This window comes from Ipomoea nil, unplaced genomic scaffold (assembly GCF_001879475.1).
Source record: "Ipomoea nil cultivar Tokyo-kokei standard unplaced genomic scaffold, Asagao_1.1 scaffold0322, whole genome shotgun sequence".
Taxonomy (NCBI): Eukaryota; Viridiplantae; Streptophyta; class Magnoliopsida; order Solanales; family Convolvulaceae; genus Ipomoea; species Ipomoea nil.
This window is the reverse complement of record NW_017616750.1, coordinates 542,878-560,122: the sequence shown is the minus strand read 5'-3', so window position 1 is coordinate 560,122 and position 17,245 is coordinate 542,878. Positions and strand designations below refer to the sequence as shown.

The window sequence follows — 17,245 nt, the reverse complement described above, 5'->3', positions numbered from 1 at the left end:
AAATATACATACTCTTTTTAAAAGATAATACACATAATCTAACATAATACATAATAAACATAAACTTTTAACATAATACACATCAACTCTTAACATAATACACACAAATTTTCTGATTCGGATGTATATAATTGTATAAAAAGAATGTACATAATTGTATAAAAAATACACATAACTGTATGAACCAATACACATAACGTTGTGAACAAATACACATAACGTTGTGAACAAATACACATAATCTCAGCAACTTCCTACCGCGCCTCCCAGCACTACCGCAAAACGACGTCGTTTTGGGAGGCGCGCGGCGCACAGTGCTATGTGCGCCGTGGTGTAGGATATAACGATTGCCAAGATACTTGATGGGCTTAACATGGAAGATGCCAAGTGGGTCAATTTCTTATTCCAAGGCTGAACCCCAACCCTAAGGCCCCCCCACACCCCGGCCCGACAGAGCATTTGGGAGGATGTAAATCATGGTGATTCAACTGAACATGAACCACAGAGGCTAAACCGGTGCTCACTGCGCACAAGGAGCCCCCCTCACTTTGAGAGGTGAGGTTGCTCCCACACTGCCGCTGGTGAGACTCGATCCCTGGTCATTCTTCCAAAGTTTCACCTCTATGACCAGTTGAGTTACCCATGCGGGCAAGTGGGTCAATTTCTTAATTTTGCATTTGGAGGCCTTAGAAGCTGCCATTTAAATACCAACAAAGAATCAAGTCTCAACTAGTTTGAAGACCAATTTGTTGAAGGAATGTGACAGGCTGCCTGTGTTGAATTGAAACAATAAGTTGGCCTTAAAATAAGTTGGGAAATCTTTTAGAGTGGTTCAATTTCGTGGCTTAAGTTTTGGAGGGCAAAATAAACTGAACTCAAGTCACATGGGAGAATTAAGTCCCATTTACTTCAAAAATTCAATAGTAGTAACTTCTGTTATAAGCTTAGGGGTAAAGTCATCTTTTTTTGAACATGTATAACATATTTTAAGGACTAAAGAACTCATTTTTGAATAGATTTTTGAAGTTGAATTTATTTGGATATGTGCTTTGCACTTCCATTTCCTTTCTAGCATTCCAGGAGGAATTTCTGACTTATCAAGGATATTACCTCCTTGTGGCGTTCCAATTGGCCTTATCACTAACTGCTACACAAGTATAAAGATTCAAATATTATTGAAAGTACGTTGTGCAATTGAGGCTAACAATTATCAGAAGAGAATTATTGGGCGGAGCTTAGATGACCGAGTATAATATTTTGATATCAGAATATGACGCTGACTGTTATGCAATTATAAAAATAAAAAATAAAATTGCACATTCGCTATCAAGTATAATTTTTGTGTAATGATAAACCTATGATCTTGTCGCAAATTAATATATTACTTTTACCAAAATACATTTTAATGATTCTGTATTTAATTTTAATTTGCCATATAACCAAACACCCCTTTGGATTTTCCATCCTACTATAGTGGCTAGTGCAGATAGCAGTAATTGGACAATTTGGTAATTACAGGGAACTGTAGCTGTCATCGCATCTAACCCACCATCATCTAACCATGGTTAGTTCAAGTTGTTGAAGAAAAAGACAATATAATTAATAAATAAATAAAAAAAAGAAGAAAAAGAAAGTTATCTCCACATAGAATATCTATGCCTTGTAGAGAGAGAAAAGGCAAAACTGTATACACGCACTCGCCCAAAAAAAATAACAGCCTAGGGTTTGACTGCAGAAATGCAAAATTCTTGAAAATTCAGACAGGGTAGAAAATTCCGGCGAGTTCGGGTTCTCGCCGGCCGATCTTCTAATTGGCCCCACAATTTCCGCTCCGAAATCGTCACCTCCTCCTCCTCCGCTGAATTTTCGCATTCTTTTCCATTTTATTTTCTAGAGAGAGAAAGTGCGGAATTATAGATATATATATACACACACACTCAATTATATGTGGGTGTGTCTGCGTTAAGAGAGAGAAAGAGAGATAGAGAGAGTGTGTGTGTGGGACAGAGGTGAGCAGACGTTAATTTGAACGTTGGGATCTGAGTGGGATAGAAGGGGAGGGGATATTTAACGACAGCGGTTTTTTGTCTCTGACGCGGGAGAATTTAATTTTTTCCCTAACAAAATACAATCCTTGTTGGTTTTCTGGTGTGCTGAATTTTTCTTTGTGCTCTCCTACTTTTTCAACAAGAATTGAGTTCCGATTTTTTGCATGCAATCGGGGGGTGGGGCACAGCAAGGCGGTGGTGCCGCCGCCGGCCATGGGCGGGGCACGGCAGCCTCTGCCTCTGCCTCTCCGTCTTCGTCCTCTTCGGCTTCTCACCTGGATCAGCAGCAGCAACAACAACAACAGCAGCAGAGACAGGTTAGGGTTTTAAGTTCGCACATTTGTTTTTTTTTTTACCCCATTTTGTAAGTTTGGTTTTGCCAAGAGTTTTTAAATGAAAGTGGGATTTAAGAAAAGCTTAATCTTTGTTCATAACTTTTGCAATTTGTTTTGAAATGTTGAAATTTTTAATAATTGGGCGAGTGTGAAATTTGTTGTAAGGTTGCCATTTCAGTTCCTCGTGAGTTGAGCTTGGTCCAAGTAATTTCAATTTTGCACGCGAGTATTGGGGATCTTTTCCATGAAAATTTGAAGCTGTATATAAGTTTTTCTACTCCTAGGAGTGGGTCTTTCATAAACTTGCCCTTGATGGAGAGACAGATTTCCGTAGTGCTTTTCTTACTCACAGAATTTAAGAAGTCTTTATGTTAATGAAATGGTTTAATTTTTTTTTTTTTTTTTTAATGCTATTAGTTTTCTTGTAGCCTTTACTTCGTCTGAATGAGGAGGTAAACTGCTTGTTGTCTTAATGTAGAAGTTTAGGCTACTCAAAATGGCTGCTTTTAAGCTATTGGTTAAGTCTGGATTTCTGCTAACCTAGTGTTAGCCAAATGTAGGAAAGATAGGTAGTCTGAATTTGTGTAAGCTAGTGTTATCTTTAACTCGATGGCTTTGTCGGTCTTGAGCTTGCTTTCAAAATTAAATGTATTTTTGGTGAAAGATTTGTAATTTGTTGTTGAACTTATAGTTTCTATGTCTTTGATCTTCATAGATGTTGGGTCCTCTGAATGATAATCATAAACTTTGCTCAATTATTGTCAATGGCCATGTGTACATTATGGCTTGCATATGTACTATTTTATCCATGTGTTTGTAGAAACAGGCCATTCAATATTCCTTTTTGTCTCTAGGACTGATTGAATCATGACTTTGTATTATGATATTTGACCTTCTAACTGGAACTTTATGCCAGAGACACATAATTTACCTTTATGGAATGCGGATTTATTTTTTTAAAAATGAAATGACCATAATAGAAATTACAAGAGAAAACAAAATAGCAATACATCAAGTTCAATCACAGTATAACTTATCCACTCATCTTTAAAAATAAACTGAATAAAGCAACATGAGTCATGAAGTATGTCAGAATTTATGCAAGAGTTGTTTCTGTGGATGCGATAATGTTAATTAATTTGATTTTCTAACACTAAATCTGTGACTTTCATTGCTTACATAACTCTTAAGTTTCTTAAGGAGTTTTCATCTTAAGTTCGTTGTAGCTATGTGGACCCTTTTCTTTCTTTAGTTTCCTATGTTCTTGATTATGGTGATCTTCTTTGACTTTAAAGATTTGGAAGATTGGAAAGATTGGTTGTCTTTTGTTTTCACCTTTATCTGCAAATGAATTATACAGAAAATTGGTCACCACTTGAAACTTATTTTGACAATGGTGCTTTCTGGTGGCATTATTTATGCAGCAGCAATTATTGCAGCAACAGTTCCTTAGAAGACCTGAAGGAAATGACCCTAATTTAGCCTATCAGGCTGGCAGTGTACATGGATTTTTAGGAGTGAACAATTTTGCTGCGCCTTCCAGCTCCATGCAGCTGTCTCAGCAGTCAAGAAAGTATATGGATTTGGGACAGCAGCACAATTCCCCCAATTTACGGAATGAGGGTCAAAACAGGAGTCAGGGCTTTGAACAACAAATGTTTAATCCTATCCAACAGGCTTACCTGCAGTATGCTTTCCAGAATGTCCAACAGAAATCAGCTATTGGATTGCAATCTCAACAGCAAATGAAGATGGGAATATTTGGCAATACAGGCAAGGATCAAGATACTAAGACTCCAAACACAAAAGTGCAGGACCTTGTATCCTTGCAGGTAACAAGTCAGTCTCAGGCATCATCGTCCAAGATGCCATCAGAGCATTTTTCGCATGAAAAACAGACAGATCATGGTCATCAGTCTATGTCTGATCAGAGGACTGAGCTTAAGCCTCCTAGCCAGCCAACCTTACTTGGGCAAGCAGTGGCAATGAAGCATATGCAGGCACCACAGGGTCAGCAGAGCATTCAGAGTATGACAAATAACCCTCTTATGGCTGCACAGATGCAGGCAATACAAGCTTTGGCCTTTGAACGTAATATTGATCTTTCAAATCCTGCCAATGCAACTTTGGTGGCACAACTTATTCCATTAATGCAGTCTAGAATGATTGCACAACAGAAAGCCACTGAGAGCAATATGCCTCTGCAGTCTCCATCTGTTCATGTGCCAAAGCAGCAGGTTAATTCACCTCGAGTTGCAAATGATAGCTCTCCTCATGCTAATTCCTCCAGCGAAGCATCTGGTCAATCAAGTTCTGCTAAAAATAAGCAAACTGTTACTAGTGGTCCTCTTGGCTTGGCACAGAGTGCAGCTTCAGTTAACCACTCTAATAATATATCTGTGCAACAGTTTCCTGTTCATGGTAGAGAGAACCAGTTGCCTCCCAGGCAACCAATGATGGGTGGCAATGGGTTGACTCCTCATCTATCGCAGTCAACTGTGAGCCCAATGCCGGGGATGGAGAGTACACTTATGGCTAAATCTGCCTCAACTGCTGCGGAAACTATGCAGATACAACAAATCAAGCAAGTGAATCGACCTTTAATGCAATCTGCAACTTCATCTCAGGATGGGAGCTCTGGAAATGCCCCTCCATCTCAGAGTGGAACCTTGCCACAGTTGCAACAACCACATTTGGGGTTCTCTAAACAGCAGTTGCATGTTCTTAAGGCTCAAATTCTTGCATTTAGGCGATTAAAGGTTTGCATGTGCACGCTTTTATCATTGTTTGTACTTTGAACTGCACAGTTGAGTTCTTTTTTTATTAATGCATTCTTCCTGTTTACTTGCTTGTAGAAAGGAGATGGGACTCTGCCACGTGAGTTGCTCCAAGCAATTGTTCCACCTGCACTGGATTTACAAATGCCACAGGTTCTTCCTCCTAATGCACCATCCAATCAAGACAGATCTGCCACTAGAGGTACAGAGGACCCTGTTAGACGTCTGGAGCATACTGAGAAGGGGACTCAGCTCATGATGCCTGCTGAAGGACTAAATAGTTCAAAGGAGGAAACTTCTGTAGAGGGGCAAGTAAGTGCTGCAACTGTTAATTTGCAAACTAAGACAAATGTGGCCAAAGAGAGCACATCAGTGTTTCCTGCAGCAAAAGAAGAGCAGCAAACTACAGGGTATTCTGGTAAATCAGACCAGGATGTTGAACGCAGCATTGAAAATAATACTAATAAAAGTGATGTCACAATGGGCAAGGGGAAAACAGTTTCTCCCCAAGGTAATGTTTCTGATACTGTGCAAGTAAAGAAACCTGCACAAACAAGCCCTGTGACTCAGCCTAAGGATGCTGGTGCTGTACGTAAGTATCATGGTCCTTTGTTTGATTTCCCTGTCTTCACGCGGAAACATGATGCGTTTGGTTCATCCATGATGGTGCCCAATAATAATAATTTGATATTGGGGTATGAAATCAAGGATCTTATAGCTGAGGAAGGCACGGAAATGTTTAAAAGAAAAAGGGAAGATAACATAAAGAAAATTGGTGAGATTCTTTCTCTTAATGCAGAGAGGAAGAGAATTAGGCCAGATCTTGTTTTGCGGTTGCAAATAGAAGAAAAGAAACTTCAGCTTGCTGATGTGCAGGCACGTATAAGGGATGAGATTGAGCAGCAACAGCAAGAAATAATGGCAATGCCTGACAGACCATACAGAAAATTTGTTCGATTATGTGAACGCCAAAGACAGGATCTTGCTAGGCAAGTACAGGCCTCTCAGAAAGCCATAAGAGAAAAGCAGTTGAAATCTATTTTCCAGTGGCGCAAAAAACTTCTTGAGGCTCATTGGGCTATCCGTGATGCTCGAACTGCCCGCAATAGGGGAGTTGCTAAATATCATGAGAGAATGCTGAGGGAGTTCTCTAAGAAAAAGGATGATGATCGTAATAAGAGGATGGAGGCCTTGAAGAATAATGATGTGGATAGATATAGAGAGATGTTACTAGAACAACAGAGTGCCATTCCTGGTGATTCTGGAGAGAGATATGCTGTTCTCTCATCATTTCTTTCTCAGACAGAAGAGTATCTTCATAAACTAGGAAGTAAGATAACAGCTACCAAAAATCAGCAGGAGGTTGAGGAGGCAGCAAATGCTGCTGCTGCTGCTGCAAAATCCCAGGTATTCTCACCTTCAACATGACCACTTTTTTATTGAGTTGTTCTGTGTTTAATCTGCATAATTCTATTTATTCTGGTTAGACAAAGGGGAGAGCTCCATTTTGTGAGTGCTGATAATATGTGCAAATACACCTTAACAAATGTTGCTTTCACTGTTCAAAAACTGATTAAATACATACACCTAAATGCCTTTGGGTGCACACATCTTTTCTTTCTAGTTCCCCTTTGCATCTATTCTCTCTCTCTCTCTCTTTCTCTCTCTCTCTCTCTCTCTTTTTGGGTAGATCTAAGGGTAGGGAAACTTGAATCTAAGACTTCTTATGTAACCTAACTACCTAAGAGGTCTTGGGGTGATGCCCCAGACTACAAGGCCCTTGGCAGCCTTGTGTTTATGCCATACTTAATCTTCCATTCTAGTTGAACATATATTTTCCCCCTTTCTCCTATTACTTACCTATCACATGTGTTTATTTCACATCCAATTGTTTTTTTTCTTGACAATAGGGTCTATCTGAAGAAGAAGTAAGGGCTGCTGCCTCATGTGCTCGAGAGGAAGTGATGATAAGGAATCGTTTCTCTGAGATGAATGCACCAAAAGATGGTTCATCTGCTAACAAGTAAATCCTTTTTATTTTATATTGTTACCAACTTACCATGCATTTCTAGTAACCAAGATGCATGGTGATCAGTCAGGTTCCAATTTGCATATACATAGTGAAGTATGACTTTATGTGATTGAATTGAAAATTTTCATAATTTGTTTTGCGCTGAAGATCTTCAAATATATTCTTATAATGATTGCCTTTGTCATGCTTGTCTTGCTCATGTTTATTGTGCAATAGAATGTTTCTTTTTCTTTTTGTTTTTTGGTAGTCAAAATATTCTGAACTCTTTGTGGGCACCAGGTATTATACTCTTGCACATGCTGTTAATGAAAGGGTTTTGAGGCAGCCCTCAATGCTAAGAAAAGGAACTCTACGAGACTATCAGCTTGTATGTTTTCAATCTCCAAATGTTATTATTTGACTATATTCTGATGTTTGTTTCATGGGTTTGTATGCATTCATGCTTTGAGAGAATGAGAGTTGAATATTCTGTTCAATTTTCGACAGGTTGGTTTGCAGTGGATGCTCTCTTTGTATAACAACAAGTTAAATGGAATTTTGGCTGATGAGATGGGTCTTGGAAAGACTGTTCAGGTAAAAAAAAAATGTGTGCACTACTGACTTTTATGACTATTGATTTTTCCCCAACAATGAGTAATTATGGGCTTTGGCATTGTTGCTCTCTCTGAAGGTTATGGCATTGATTGCTTATCTGATGGAGTTCAAAGGAAACTATGGTCCACATCTTATTATTGTCCCCAATGCTGTTCTGGTTAACTGGAAGGTTGCATACTTTTAATTGCATCTTCTCTCCTCTCTCTCTTTATTAATCGTACAAAAGACATGACTAACTTTAGTTAATTTCCCAGAGTGAGTTGCACACCTGGCTCCCATCTGTATCTTGCATTTTCTATGTTGGAGGAAAGGACCAAAGAGCGAAGTTATTTTCTCAGGTTTAGCTGCCTTCCTCTATGAAATGTAAGCTTGATATATGGTGTTGAAATTTGTCACAAGTTCATTATGTGTCCTCTTTTTGTAGGAAGTTTGTGCCATGAAGTTCAATGTTCTTGTGACAACCTATGAGTTCATCATGTATGATCGTTCAAAGCTTTCAAAAGTTGATTGGAAGTACATTATTATTGATGAAGCCCAACGAATGAAAGACAGGGAATCTGTTCTTGCTCGTGATCTTGACAGATATAGGTGCCAAAGGCGTCTACTTCTCACAGGAACCCCTTTACAGGTTTGTTATTATGCATTAAATAGTTGCTCATAGAGCAAATTGGGGAGTTTTTCGCACTTTTGGTCCCACGACTATAGTGGCACTATCAGGATTGATCCACGACTTTCTAACCTTGCAATCTCGGTCCACGACTATTGTTTTTTTTTTTGTTTTTTTTTTTTGGCAAAAATGGTCCTTCCGGCCCATTTTCCGTCAATTTTCCGGCCCGCTTTTGCCGGAAATGGTTCTTACTCCGGTGAGAAAATGACGGAAAATGGGCTGGAACGACCATTTTTGCAAAAAAAAAAGAAGCAAACAATAGTCGTGGACCGAGATTGCAAGGTTTGAAAGTCGTGGATCAATCCTGATAGTGCCACTATAGTCGTGGGACCAAAAGTGCGAAAAACTCGCAAACTGGGCTTTTACCTGCTTTACTTATTTTTACAAGTTTGAAAAATATTTTTCTCTTAGATGCCACTTAATTTGGAAGTTTGAGAGCCATTACTGTGATTGGGCTAAACTTTTGGAGTATTCATTTGTTTTGGGTCTCCAGTAAACCTTATGTGCATCCTTGTTCTTGAAATAGAAGCATCAATAACATAAAATCATTTCTTATTATCATATGATGTAGCATGAGTGCATGACTCCAATAATTCTTCAGTTGATTTTGACTTTTAAAGGTAAGAGTAGAAAATTTGGAGAAATGAAAAAGGATAGTTAAAAAACAATCACTTGCTGTATAGAGTTAGTGAACTTGTATAGAAATATCTTTAATTGTGGATGTTTTTATTGCACAAGTACTTTCAACTCTCCCTCTACCCACCAATGCATACCTGTGCTTACAGAAAAAAAAAACAAAGATAAAGATGCATGGAGGTCATGTTACCTTTCTTATGTTAGCTCAAGGGCTCATGGTGGGTTTAGGACATAACCAAAATCTAATGGAGATAGGGAATCCATTTAGCATATAGGACTGTATTGGCAGGCTTAGTCAAGTATTCTTTCTCACTAAGTGTTGTCACAAGAGCCACCATAATATGGATGAATTTTTTACTTTTTCATGCCCTTGTTTGCAATCAACATTTTGACTATAATTGAACACAAGGACATATTTATTTATTTAATTTTTATTTTTATTTTTTCATGCAGAATGATCTTAAAGAACTTTGGTCTCTGTTAAATCTTCTCCTACCAGAAGTCTTTGATAATCGTAAAGCATTTCATGATTGGTTCTCTAAACCCTTTCAAAAAGAAGGCCCTGCACATAATGCTGAGGATGACTGGCTTGAAACTGAGAAGAAGGTTATTATTATCCATAGGCTTCATCAAATTCTTGAGCCTTTCATGCTCAGGCGCCGTGTTGAAGATGTTGAAGGTTCACTTCCTCCCAAGGTATGTTACATGGCTTTTGTAGGATTCCAAAAAAAAAATAAAAAATTAAATGTCTAATAGCCATTGCTCTTGCAGGTATCCATCGTCTTAAAATGCAGAATGTCAGCTTTTCAGAGTGCTGTTTATGACTGGATTAAGTCCACTGGTACAATTAGAGTTGACCCCGAAGATGAGAAGCGCAGGGCTCAAAAAAATCCAATTTACCAACCTAAAACATATAAAACATTAAATAACCGTTGTATGGAGCTCCGGAAAACTTGCAATCATCCTTTACTAAATTATCCTTACCTCAATGTCTCAAAGGATTTTATTGTCAACTCTTGTGGAAAATTGTGGGTTCTGGATAGGGTCCTGATTAAACTTCAAAGAACAGGACATAGAGTACTACTCTTTAGTACAATGACGAAACTGCTTGATATTTTGGAGGAATACTTGCAGTGGCGGCGACTTGTGTACAGACGAATTGATGGCACAACTAGCTTAGAAGACCGTGAATCAGCTATTGTGGATTTTAATAGCCCAAATACTGATTGCTTTATCTTCTTGCTCAGCATTCGTGCTGCTGGTCGTGGTTTGAATCTGCAAACTGCTGACACAGTCATCATTTATGATCCTGATCCAAATCCAAAAAATGAGGAACAGGCAGTTGCTAGAGCCCACCGAATAGGGCAGACTAGAGAAGTTAAGGTCCTTTATATGGAGGCAGTGGTCGACAAAATCTCCAGCCATCAGAAAGAGGATGAATTCCGGAGTGGAGGTGCAGTTGATTCCGATGATGACCTTGCGGGTACAGACCGATATATAGGATCCATTGAGAGTCTCATTCGGAACAATATTCAACAATACAAAATTGACATGGCTGATGAAGTGATTAATGCTGGTCGTTTTGACCAAAGGACTACTCATGAAGAGAGACGTTTAACTTTGGAAACACTGTTACATGATGAGGAGAGATATCAAGAAACTGTTCATGATGTTCCTTCCCTTCAGGAGGTAAATCGTATGATTGCTAGGAGTGAAGAAGAAGTAGAACTGTTTGATCAAATGGATGAAGAATTTGATTGGGCAGAGGAAATGACTAGATATGATGAGGTACCCAAGTGGCTTCGTGCTAGCACTAAAGAAGTAAATGCAGCTGTTGCTCATTTAGCAAAGAAGCCATCAAAGAACATCTTATTGAGTGGGGGAATTGTTGCGGAGTCCAGTGAGATGGCCTCTGAGTCTGAAAGGAGAAGGGGACGGCCAAAAGCGAAAAAGTTTCCTGTATACACAGAGATAGATGATGAAAATGGAGAGTTCTCTGAAGCTAGCTCTGAGGAGCGAAATGGGTATTCAGTACACGAAGAAGGAGAATTGGGGGATGAAGATGATGAATTTAATGGTACAATTGGGGGGCCTCCAGTAAACAAAGACCATTCAGAAGAAGATGATCGGGTTTCTGCTGATGGATATGAGTACCATCAAGCTCCTGGCAACACTAGAAACAATCATATACCTGAACAAACTGGTTCATCAGGTTCATCTGCTGAGAGCGAAAGGTTGAAGCAAAAGGTCTCACCATCTGTGTCATCTCAGAAATTTGGGTCACTTTCTGCGTTAGATGCAAGACCAACTTCTCGTGCAAAAAGGGTGGTATGTGTCTCCTTTTTACTCATTTTCTCCTTCCCCATGATTTTGTGCACCAAGATTGTAGGTTAATGCTAGATGACTTCACCTTTTAATATGCCAGGCAGATGAGTTAGAGGAAGGGGAAATTGCTGTGTCTGGAGACTCCCATATAGATCTCCAGCAGTCTGGTAGCTGGATTCAAGGTCGTGATGAGGGTGAAGAAGAACAGGTCTTGCAGCAGCCCAAAATAAAACGGAAGCGGAGTATTCGGATTCGGCCAAAGCATGCTGCAGAGAGGCAAGAGGAGAAGTCTATTGAGAAGGTGCCAGTCCTCAGTGGGAAGTCTTCACAGTTGCCCCTTCAAGTGGACCGTAAATATGATCTTCAAGTTAGGAATGGCCGGGGACCTAAAATTCATGGAGACCCTAGTGGTATAAAAGATGATCAAACTGATTCATCATTTAAGGGTAGGCGGAATTTACCTTCGAGGAAAAATTCAAATTTAGTGGAAGTGCAGGGTTTAGTAAAATCTGGAAGATCTGCTCCTCCAGAAGAAGCTGCTGAAGAGATGAGACAAAATTGGGAGCTTAAAGTCATGAAGACTACTGGGGCTTCTGGTAGAGGCGTAAAGATGTCTAAGGTCATTCAGAAGGTAAAAATTGTCCTGTTCTGTGGCTGTTTTGCCAGTTTGGACTTGATCTATTTTATTGCATACAATTTCTGGATATTGTATTTTTTGCATTTGCATAAATAATTCATGTGCTATTTTCTAGATAATGCATCTTCAGTTTACATATTTGTTTCTGTGAGGTGATTTCATTGCTGCAGTTATTTTATTTATTTATTTATTTATTTTGGATATACATTTCTTTGAAATTTGAGAATCTTTTTTTTACCCCGAAAAGCAAAGAACTTATTAGTTCTTTTTTGGAAACTGGAGGTAAAAGTTGCTTGCAATGAGTTTGACCTTTTTAAAATTTTCTTTTCTCCTCTCCTGCACAAGCTTCTCCTGTTTATATCTGTAAACTTGAAATATGATGAGGATTGAGTGAATCCATTGTTTAAACTGTGTCTTGCCTCTCATGTGGATGATTTGTTGTGTGTGGATTGCAGTGCAAGAGTGTGGTCATTAATCTGCAAAGGAGAATAAACAAGGAAGGCCATCAAATAATTCCACTGCTAACTGATTTGTGGAGAAGAATTGAAAGTGATATGGACATGGCTGATGATAACCTTCTTGATTTACAAACAATTGGTTTGCGTGTTGACGAGAATGAGTATAGTGGAGTGCTGGAGTTTGTTTCTGATGTGCAACTGATGTTAAAAAGTGCAGTGCAATATTATGGATTCTCACAAGCGGTATGGCCACATATCCACAGCTAATTTTACATCAAGTTCCTTTCCTTGTTTTCCCCCATTAGTATTGTTTAATTTAATAAATGAATGACCACAATTATTACACTAACTAATATAGGTGAGAACCGAAGCAAGGAAGGTGAATGATCTTTTCTTTGACATCTTGAGGATTACATTTCCAGAGACAGATTTCCGAGAAGCCAGGAATTCTGTCTCCTTTTCTGGCCCAGCAACTATGACTGCCTCTGGTTCGTCAACAAGACAGATGCTTGGTCAAAACAAGCGTAACCGGCTTGTTAGTGATGCAGAAGCAGATACTGGCCCCACTCATAAACCACAAACAAGGGGATCTCTCCATGCCACTGAAGATTCAAAGTCGTCTAGAAGTCACGTGTCTCAAAAAGAAGCAAGGCTTGGTGTTGGCAGCAGCAGGGAGCAGGATGATCCCCGGCCATTGACCCATCCTGGAGAGCTCGTTATTTGCAAAAAGAAAAGGAAAGACAGAGAGAAGTCAGTAATGAAGACGCCGGGGAACATGTCAGGTGGCCCGGTATCACCCACTGGTGTGAGCCGCAATGCAAAAAATTCAGGGTGTGTGTCAATGATGAAAGATTCGTGGATAAATCAACAGGGCGTTCAACAGCAAGGGTGGGCTAACCAATCTCCTCAACTGACAAGTGGCGGAAGCAGCGGTGGTGGGAGTTCGGTTGGGTGGGCTAACCCCGTGAAAAGGATGAGAAGTGATGCAGGTAGAAGGCGCCCTAGCCATTTATGATCGCTGGTGGCAGTGTATTCTTTGTACGGGATTCAGTTGCTTGCTCGCTCGCTCAAGGTAAGGTACTGGTAACTGGTGTGTAAATGGTTCGTCTTCCTGTCCTCGGCATCCGACAATCTGTTTCTATAGTATACAATTTTCTCTGTGGGGTAGTATCTATCTTCTTCCTTAATCAATTCTGCCCAAATCTTAGAGTTGTTACTGTAGTGTTGTTGGCTGTAGTCATTCAAGTGTTTTCCATCTCTATCACTTTTTGGATATTATAAGCAAAAATTTTCATTAAAACGCCTTCTTAAGGGCGTGGGAATTGATTCAGAGTTGTGAATTCTGATCTGCCCAATTATTATTATCCTCATGCCTGCCTCATGATATGCCAAAATCTCCACATCCCATAAAACAATATTCCTATAATAAATACACTACATGTTTTTGGATCTTTATGTAAACTGTGAAAATTTTACCGTCTGCCATCCTAAAAATGTTGTTATAGTTTTTAGGAATAAGGGTCAAATAGGCCATCTAATTACACACAAAAATATAATTAGGCCATAGAGCTCAAAAAAATTACAATTAGGTCCCTGAACTACGCAAGTTAATGCAATTTCACCAAAAATGACTTGTTTACCTGTTGTGTCAGTTTCAGAATTAAAAATAATTTTTAAATTTAATAATTTTAAATAATAAATTATTTTAAAATTAAAAAAAAAAAAAAAAATTTGCCGGATCCCTTCGTCTCCGGCCAACCATGGAGACGAAGGCCAGCCATGGAGAACCCTTCGTCTCCATGGCTGGTCGGAGACGAAGGGATCCCCTTCCCCTTCGTCTCCGTGGCTGGACGGAAACGAAGGGGACCTCTTCGTCTCCGGCTAGCCAGGAGACGAAAGAGATCCCTTCGTCTCTGGTATATTGTTTGTTTGTTTTTTTTTTTTTTAAATTTAAATTTTAAAATAATTTATTATTTAAAATTATAAAAATAAAAGTTAAAAAATTATTTTTTAATTTGGTAACCGACACGGCAGCGTATCAATAGGTAAATAAGTTATTTTTGATGAAATTGCATGAATTTGTATAGTTTAGGGAACTAATTGTAACTTTTTTGAGTTTGGTGGCCTAATTACATGTTGGTGTGCACCTTATTCCTAGTTTTTATGGAGCCATTACAAATATTGTTACAGTCCCCCCCCCCCCCACCACAATCTATCTCACTCAATCTTTTCTATTTCCTCCACCTTTTCAAAGAAAAAGAAAGATCATAAATGTCATTAGAATCTGACTTGAAATTCGCTATCTTTAATTTGTTCTTCCTTTACACTTTGCCCTTAATTTCCTCAAAAGAAAACACTACTACTACAATCTTTCACCAGACAAGATGGGTTGGTCTTTTCTTCTTCTCTCAAATGGTAAGGGCCCACACCTTGGTCTGATAGAGTATTTGTGAAGATGTAAATCAGTGATTCAATAACTCAACAGAGAAGGTCAAATGTCGGCGTGCACAAGTGTGCTCAAATGTCACATGCATTTTTTTTTTTAAATCAGTGTTTCTCATCCGTTAGATCTGGACACATGACCGATTGTCATGCATTATGAGTTTTCTCCTGGGTGGGCAGTTCGCACCTGAACGTATACTGCCCACCTGAACGTATATATATATATATATATATATATATATATATATATATATATATATATAAAAATTGTCATTAGTATAAAAGACATTTACAAAGCTATTATAGTTGTCGACAACATATTTGTCTCTATTGCTCACAATACTTAAATCTGTATCTAGAAATTAAAATAGTAGTATAACGTTTGAAGCGTGCTAACTGTTTTTGATAGAAAAGAACAATTAAGGCATACAATTCAAACTCGTTAAAGAAATATATACATTAGAAGATGTCATGAAAAGGCAAGTGATAAAATATAAAGCGAGTTGAGAAATTTAAAAGGGTTTTTCGCAGAGACCCAGTGTTGATCATATCCTTCCATGGCATTATATTCCGCTATTTAATAAAACTAGCAGTAAATAATTAGATATGTAGCTAATAAACGCATTAACCACATATTTATATGGGTAACTGGTTACTTAAATTTGATTTAAAAATTGCTGATGTATTTTCTCAAAATGTAATTGTAAACGTGAAAAACTTGAATTGTGTATATTCAAAATTCAAAGTATTGGTTACAATGAAGTATGTATCAAACAAGAAGGGGTACAATCTCTGCATAAGAAGAAGCCCTCTGATTCTCTACTAGAAGTATGCCTATTAGACGTATGCCGAATTCGGAGTATGCCGAGTTCAGGGTATGCCGAGTTCAGAGTATGCTGAACTTGAAGTAATTCCTTGTTGGAAGTATGCCGAGTTCAGAGTATGCTAAGCTGGAAGTATGCCGAGCTCGGGAGTATGCCGAGTTCAAAGTATGCTGAACTGGAGAGTAGTTCCTTGTTGAAGGGCCTCCGGAGTTATGTAGCTTGTTCTTCAATGAAGGGCTAATATGCAGCTTGATCTTCAAAGAAGGGCTTCCGGTGTTCAAATGGCGTGTTCCTCAGCGCAACATACGTAGCATAATTGCGGGCGTGTCCCGAATGATATTCTGGCGAGATTTCGGCAGAGCTTCAGTATGTAGATCTTCTGGTGTTCAAATGGCGTGTTCCTCAGCGCAACATACACAATACAACTGCGGGTCTGTTCCAGACGATATCCTGGCGAGAATCCACAGAGCTTCAGAGCAGATCTTCAAAGCTCAAGTCTTGAAAATGAAACAACTATTTATAGTGGTGAGTGTAGAGAAGAAATCTCTAACCCCAACTCATAATTCCTACTTTAATTTAATTATTTTAAATTAAATTAAGGAATGTATCGGGACAACATTGCGTTCAGGTTCATCATTTCATCAAATTTCAAATAATATCAAATAATCCAAATTCTTTCAAAATTAGACAAAGCACATATAATTTTGATGGACCAAAACCAAGTGAGACCCATTAATTAGGCAACCCAATTAATTCAAACAGCCTGGTCCAACTCAATTAAGTATTCCACCTTGGGCCGAACAATCCAACATTTAATTAATTAATTAGACCAATTAATTATTCAATGGGTCATTTAATTAACTCGATTAAATAAATACCAGTCCAATTAACCCAATTAAAGTAATTAACTTAGCAATCAATTATCCACCACGGTCCAACAATATTATTTAAATTTTCAATGCTTACAAATTTCTCATTCGAAACTTGTTTGATGTGTCTTAAATGCAGAGAGGTGGTATCGAAATTAACCGTAGTAGTCCAAGAGTCCACATTCGTAGATAGCAATCGTTATGCCATGGAACCGTGTTCACCATTCATGGCCTGGTGAACACGGTCCCAACGGTGTTAGTGCACCGTTATCTTTTTTTTTTTTTTTTTTTTTTTTTTTTTTTTTTTTTTTTTTTTAATCGCGCGACTTTTCTTCTTCATTTTCACATTTCGCGGTTTCACTTTAATTTGAGGTGAGCAATGATTTCGGACATTCATAAATTATGAATCTGTGCCTGCACATTCACTTTGGAACCATGCCTACACATTCTCGTCCGAAACCATGGTTGTTCCTCTGTAGCGCAAGCTTCTTCAATATTCATAAATTATGAATTTTCTGTTATGAGATTATGAATTTTCTGTTATGAGATTATGAATTTTTTATTATGAGATTATGAATTTACAGTAAATTCATAATCTCAT

General features: G+C 38.5%; 1 protein-coding gene across 2 annotated transcripts; it reads left to right on the top strand.

Moving 5' to 3' along the window:
• Positions 1-1,632: 1,632 nt before the first annotated feature.
• LOC109171613 (ATP-dependent helicase BRM) lies at positions 1,633-13,877 on the top strand. 2 transcript variants are annotated; one of them, XM_019320662.1, is made up of 14 exons: positions 1,633-2,365; positions 3,808-5,142; positions 5,239-6,567; positions 7,071-7,183; positions 7,472-7,559; positions 7,679-7,765; positions 7,863-7,955; positions 8,041-8,124; positions 8,211-8,414; positions 9,543-9,785; positions 9,861-11,417; positions 11,515-12,045; positions 12,507-12,752; positions 12,868-13,877. In XM_019320662.1, exons 1-14 carry the CDS (start codon positions 2,213-2,215, stop codon positions 13,522-13,524), a joined length of 6,720 nt encoding a protein of 2,239 aa, XP_019176207.1. In that variant the 5' UTR covers positions 1,633-2,212; the 3' UTR covers positions 13,525-13,877. The 2 variants fall into 2 exon arrangements, with proteins under 2 accessions (XP_019176207.1, XP_019176208.1); XM_019320663.1 differs by having other exon boundaries at positions 3,811-5,142; positions 12,868-13,524.
• Positions 13,878-17,245: the final 3,368 nt, after the last annotated feature.

What these genes read in the sequence shown, in the direction of transcription:
- LOC109171613 (XM_019320662.1), top strand. Translation starts at nt 2,213, where the DNA reads ATGCAATCGGGGGGTGGGGCACAGCAAGGCGGTGGTGCCGCCGCCGGC. An exon ending in CTTCTCGTGCAAAAAGGGTG is followed by an intron (nt 11,418 to 11,514) that starts GTATGTGTCTCC and finishes TTAATATGCCAG; the next exon opens with GCAGATGAGTTAGAGGAAGG. An exon ending in ATTATGGATTCTCACAAGCG is followed by an intron (nt 12,753 to 12,867) that starts GTATGGCCACAT and finishes TAACTAATATAG; the next exon opens with GTGAGAACCGAAGCAAGGAA.